Source organism: Meriones unguiculatus, chromosome 5, assembly GCF_030254825.1.
Source record: "Meriones unguiculatus strain TT.TT164.6M chromosome 5, Bangor_MerUng_6.1, whole genome shotgun sequence".
NCBI classification, from domain to species: Eukaryota; Metazoa; Chordata; class Mammalia; order Rodentia; family Muridae; genus Meriones; species Meriones unguiculatus.
Window position 1 is genome coordinate 17137564 of NC_083353.1, and position 5935 is coordinate 17143498.

The 5935-nt window shown below is 39.1% G+C and overlaps 1 gene segment (V, D, J or C); it reads left to right on the forward strand.

Moving 5' to 3' along the window:
- The first annotated feature begins 1232 nt into the window (after positions 1 to 1232).
- On the forward strand, positions 1233 to 1893 carry LOC110543750 (immunoglobulin kappa variable 4-1-like). The segment is given in 2 exon segments: positions 1233 to 1281; positions 1481 to 1893. Coding segments are annotated over 2 exon segments (462 nt in total).
- The last annotated feature ends 4042 nt before the right edge of the window (positions 1894 to 5935 follow it).

Sequence of the window (5935 nt, forward strand, 5' to 3'; positions counted from 1 at the left end):
AGCTCCACAAGGAGAGCAACAAAATAAAAATTCTGGGCACAAGGGTCTTTTGTGAGATTGATACTCCAAACAAGGGCCATGCATGGAGATATCCTTGAACCCCTGCACAGATGTAGTCCATGGCAGTTCAGTGTCTAAGTGGGTTCCCTAGTAATGGAAATAGGGACTGTCTCTGACATGAACTCACGGGCTGGCTCTTTGATCACTTCCACCTGAGGGCCAAGTAGCCTTACCAGTCCACAGAGGAAGGCAATGAAGACAGTCCTGACTAGACCTGATAGACAAGAATCAGATGGAAGGGGAGGAGAAACTCCCCTTTCATTGGACTGGGGGAGAGGAAGAGGGGTTGAGGGTGAGATTGGGAAGGGATGGAAGAGGTGGCTACAGCTGGGAAACAAAGTGAATAAACTGAAATTAATAAAAATATAATTAAATTTATAATAGACAAATAAAACTCATGGCAGAGTTGGTGTATAGAAAAGAGTTCATGAAAAATTATTTTTTCTGATTTCATTTCTCCAGATTTAGACTCCTCTTTCAATTTCCTGAAGTTGTGGGGAGGATGCATGTTAGTTTTTGCTGGGTTTCCTTTGCTTTGAGATTAAAGTTCTTCTGATATCAGTCTTAAGTTAAAGTCTGCCATGATAACCAGAGTGAATTCTTGGCTGCTCTTTGAATCTTAGTTTGTTGTTTATTTAAGAAACGATAGCGCAAATGTCTGAAGCCTTGTTCTCTGCCTTCAGGATAACAGTGGCTTTTAAATATGTAATATCGAACACATTTAGCCTCAATTCTCTTTTTTCCCCTCCACTCGTTCTTTCTTTTATGGCCTGCTTTCTTACTCTGTTTCTTTTGTTGTGTTGTGATGTGTTTGAACATATCTTATCATTCCCTAAGAGTGTCAATCTGCTATAGCTCTACCTGTGTTTCTACAGAAGTCAATTGATTTAAATATGTCTTGGATTTTAACCCAGGTCTGATATTAGAGCACCCAATAATTTCCTGTTTGAGAGCTGTAGGGCAATCTTTTTCAGTGTTTGGACACATTCCCCGTAATAGTATTTTTGACTCTTGATTGACACCAGCTACACACACAGACACTGCACAGGCATTTGCTTTTGTATTTGCTGACTGCTTTGCATAGGCTCCTACAGCTCAGCCCAGATGCTGAGAATATATAAACCAGCCTCTGCAGTGAGAACTAAACTGCATCAGACAGCAGGGGGATCAAGATGAAGTCACAGACCCAGGTTTTCATATCCCTGCTGCTTTGGGTGTCTGGTGAGAAACTCAAAACTTTATAATCTTTGCAGAGTCACTTCATTTTAGATAAAAAAAAGACTGTACTAGACTCATTATTTCTTACATAATAATACTTTGACAACATGATAGTACAAAGATGTTAAATGGCAAATTTCAACTGGTTTTACAGTCTGTGTTTGTGTCTATATGCATGTTTATTGTGTAACACTGATTGTAGGTGCCTGTGCAGACATTGTGATAACTCAGTATCCATTCTCCCTGGCTGTGTCAGCAGGAGAGAAAGTCTCCATCAGCTGCAGGTCCAGTCAGAGCCTTTTATACAGCAAAGACCAAAAGAACTACTTGGCCTGGTACCAGAAGAAACCAGGGCAATCCCCTAAGCTGCTGATCTACTTGGCATCCACTCGGTACACTGGGGTCCCTGATCACTTCACTGGCAGTGGATCTGCCACAGATTTCACTCTCAGCATCAGTAGTGTGCAGGATGAAGATCTGGCAGTTTATTACTCTATGCAGAGTTACAGTGCTCCTCCTACAGTGCTTCAGCCTCCAACAAAAACCTTCTTATCAGCTGCCTGCAGCCCTGGCCCTGCACACTTCCCTCTTCTGCATGATAGCAGGTGTCCCTGAAAAAGAGATGAAAAATTTTGCAGAGCCCAGTACAAAATTTTAGGTTCATTCTCTCTTAAATATTTTGGTATTACAATACATTATATGAAATTGTGACAATGCTGGAGAAGAAGGGGAACCTGTCCGCATTGCTGGTAGGAATGTTAAGTTGTACAACCTCTTCGCAACTCAATCTGGAGCTGTCTCAGAATGGTAGGACTAGTGTTACATCAAGATCCAGTTATACCACCCCTGAGCATATACTAGCAAGATGCTTAAACATCGAAGGACATTTGCTCAACTATGTTCACAGCAGCTTTATTCATAATATCAGAATCTGGAAACACCCTACATGTACCACAACCGAAGAATGGATACAGAAATTGTAGTACATTTACACATAATGGAATACCACTCGGCAATTAAAAACAAGGAAATCATGCAATTGCAGGTGAATGGATGGAACTAGAAAAGATCATCTTGATGAGGTAACATTTAGGGAATTATAAGGCTAATATCTGCCATTTCTTGCTTGACAAAATCTTGATGCTGCAAGTCTGATGCAAGTATCCATTGTGGTAGTATGTTCATGAGTTCAAGGGCCATGTCATTCCTAAAAGGCACTGTCTCAGCACTCCTTCACAATTCTGGTCATTATGTTCATTTTGTATCTTCTTCTGTGAAGTTCCTGATTTGTGGGGAGGGAGACATCCCATTTATGAAGGACCACTACACAGTCTCATAGGCTCAGTCAGAGTTTGGTTGTATCCCAAGGGGTACGTCTTATGTAGGGCCAGTTATTGGTTGGACATTCTGTCAATCTCTGCTTAATTTTTGTCCCTACACATCTTGCATGAAGGGTCAATTTTGGGTAGAAGTTTTTGTGGGTGTGTTTGTGTTTTCCACCCTCAATTAGGGGTCTTATCTAGTTAGAAGGTGGCCTCCTCAGTCTCCATGACCTATGTTACTAGGAATAGGAATCTCAGCAAAAATCACCCTCATATCCTCCCGGGAATCTACCCTAGGAGGTCTGCAACTTGTCACAGAGAAGCTTTCAACCAAGGTTTCTCTTCTCTCTGCAAGCCCTCTTAGCCTGCTCCCACTCTCCCCGGGTCTGATACCAACCTTCATTACTCTCTGTTCCTTCTGTTACCCTATCCCCTCTCTCCAACCACTTCTGTTTTCTATTCTGTTCCTCCTTCTGAGTGAGATTTAAGCATGCTCGTTCGGGTCCTCCTTGTTATTTACCTTCTTTTGGTCTGTGGATTGTAGTATGGTTATCATGTACTATATGATAAAATCCATACCATGTGAGTCTTTCTGGATCTGGGTTACCTCACTCAGGATGATGTTTTCTAGTTCCATCCATTTGTCTGCAAATTAAATTTTCTTGTTTTTAATAGCTGAGTAGTATACCACTGAGTAAATGTACTAGAGTTCTTTATCCATTTTTCTGTGACATCTGGGTTGTTTCCAATTTCTGGCTATTATGAATAAAACCACTCTGAACAGAGTTAAACAAATGTACTTACTGTATGGAGGAACATCGTTTAGTTATATTTCCAGGAGTGGAATATCTGGATCTTGAGGAAGAGCTGTTTCCATTTTTTTTCAAGTGCCAGATTGATTTCTAAAGTGGTTGTATGACTATGCACTCCCTTCAGGAATGGAGGAGTTTTCCCCTTTCTCTATATCCTCTCCTTCTTCTGCCATTTTAAGAAGGAAACTCAAAGGTTTTGACTTGCCTTTCCCTGATGACTAAAGACTCTGAACGTTTCTTTAAGTGCTTCTCACCATTTTGATATTAATCTGTTGAGAATTCTGTTTGACTCTGCACCTCATATGTCTGATTCTTTTGCCTGTCTTTAGACCTCTTTTACTTGCTTGCCTTGTCTAGTCTTGGCATAAGAATTTCTACCTAGTCTTACTGAAACTTGTTATGCAGTGTTCTGTTGGTATTCCTGGGAGGCCAACTCTTTACTGAAAGAAAAGGAGGAGGAGATGATCTGAGGCAGAAGGGAAGTAGGGAGGGAGAATGGAAGTTCCAGGTGTACTATATGACAGAAGAATAAAAAATTAAAAAAGAAATATATATATTATATATAATAAATATATATAAAAATAAAATTATTTAATGAATAAAGATTTTATATAGAAGTTGATCTGCCAGAAATCCAGGTAGGCTGGGCTGCCAGCAAATCTTCTCTTCTCTGATTACAGACCGAGTTCCCAAATCGTGTTCCTAGTGCTGTGATATAGTACCAGCTAGAGCCTCCCCTTCCCCTGTCACTACTCCTGCAGAGTCCACAAACCATCCAACTCTTCACTTGTTGCTTTATGTTAGACCCCAACTCTCACAGACACAACCTGTGCTAAGCCAAGAGCTACTCCTTCCATCACAAGTAGGATGAAGGCAGACCCACACTTCTCCAACTGCTCCTGACATCCAATTCCCATGGCTTCACTCCCAACTCTGTAGCTAAGGACATGGTTGACCCTTTGACCTTATTCCCAAGAATTACAAACCTCTTTTCTTCAATCTTCTTATCCGTAATGATTCAAGTTACACAGCTTCCAACACTGTTCAGCATTTTCTGTGAACATACCATTGGAACAGGTCAGGAGAATAGGCAATACATGGCCAAGACACTACTTGAAAACCCAGAGATGAAAGGGAAACCAAGGAACAAAATTTCAACAAAGACAAGAAATCAGCACCTAGTCTTTTAACCATCCCAAATGCAGACACCAAGATGACAGTGTAAAAGTACAATTAATAACAGCCAGGGCAGTATGTCTCCACTAGAGCCCAACTATCCTACCAGAGCAGGCCCTGAATATCCCATCATAGCTGAAGCACCTTAAAAGACCATCATAGCTGAAACAAACGTTAAAGACCTTCAAACAGTTTTATGAATATGGTAAAGTTCCTTAAGGAGTAAACATATGCATTTCTCAAAAACATCTAAGAATATAAGAATACTTTGAGGAAATGAACAAAGCTCTTCCAGACCTGAAATTAGAAATAGAATCATTAAAACCCCAAACAAATCAAAGGCTAGAAATGAAAAATATAGGAATTCAAATGGAAAGTACAGAGGCAATCTTTCTGAGCAGAATACAAGAGATGAAAGACAGAAACTTAGGGGTTGAAGATACAAAAGGAAAATTACATACATCAGTAAAGAAAAATGTTAAATCTATAATATCTCTAATATGAAATATCTAGGAAATCCAGGACACTTTGAAAAGACCAAACCTAAGAAAAATAGGTACAAAGGAAAGAGAAGAAACTCATCTCAAAGGCTCAGAAAATGTTTTCAAAAATATCATACAAGAAAATTTTGTCTAATCCAGAGGAGATGCCTAATAAGGGAAAAGAAGCAAACAGAACGTCAATTAGACCTGACCATGATGGAGAGTTCCCTCTGCACATAATAGTCCAAACATAAGCATAGAGAATAAAGAAAGAATAAAAAAACTGCCAGGGAAAAAGACCACGTAACATATAAAAACAGACCTATTATAACCACACCTGAGTTATCAATGAAGACATTAAAAGCCATAGAGGCCTAGGCAGATGTGCTACAGAATCTAAGAGACCAGAGATGACATGCCAGATTACTGTGTATAGCATGCCTTTTAATCTCTATAGATTGAGAAAATAAGACATTTTATGAAAAACTCAAATTAAAAAACATTTATCTACAAAAACATCCCTTCAGAATGTTTGTAATAGAAAACTCCAATGTATGGATGTTAATTATACCCTTAAAAATACAGACTATACATAATCTCACAATAGCCCAGACTACTATACACAGCAATATATATATATGGATATATATTTATATCTCTCTGTCTCTATATATAGTAGATATTTTTAATATCTCACAAATAGACCCAAACCAAATCTAATCATTAGAGAAGGATACTACATATTTATCAATGTACAAACCAACCAAAATATAATTCCGATTTTTAACGTTTATGCCTCAAACACAAGGCCAGTCAATTTATAAAACAAATACTGCTATAGCTTAAGTCACATATGGACCTTCAC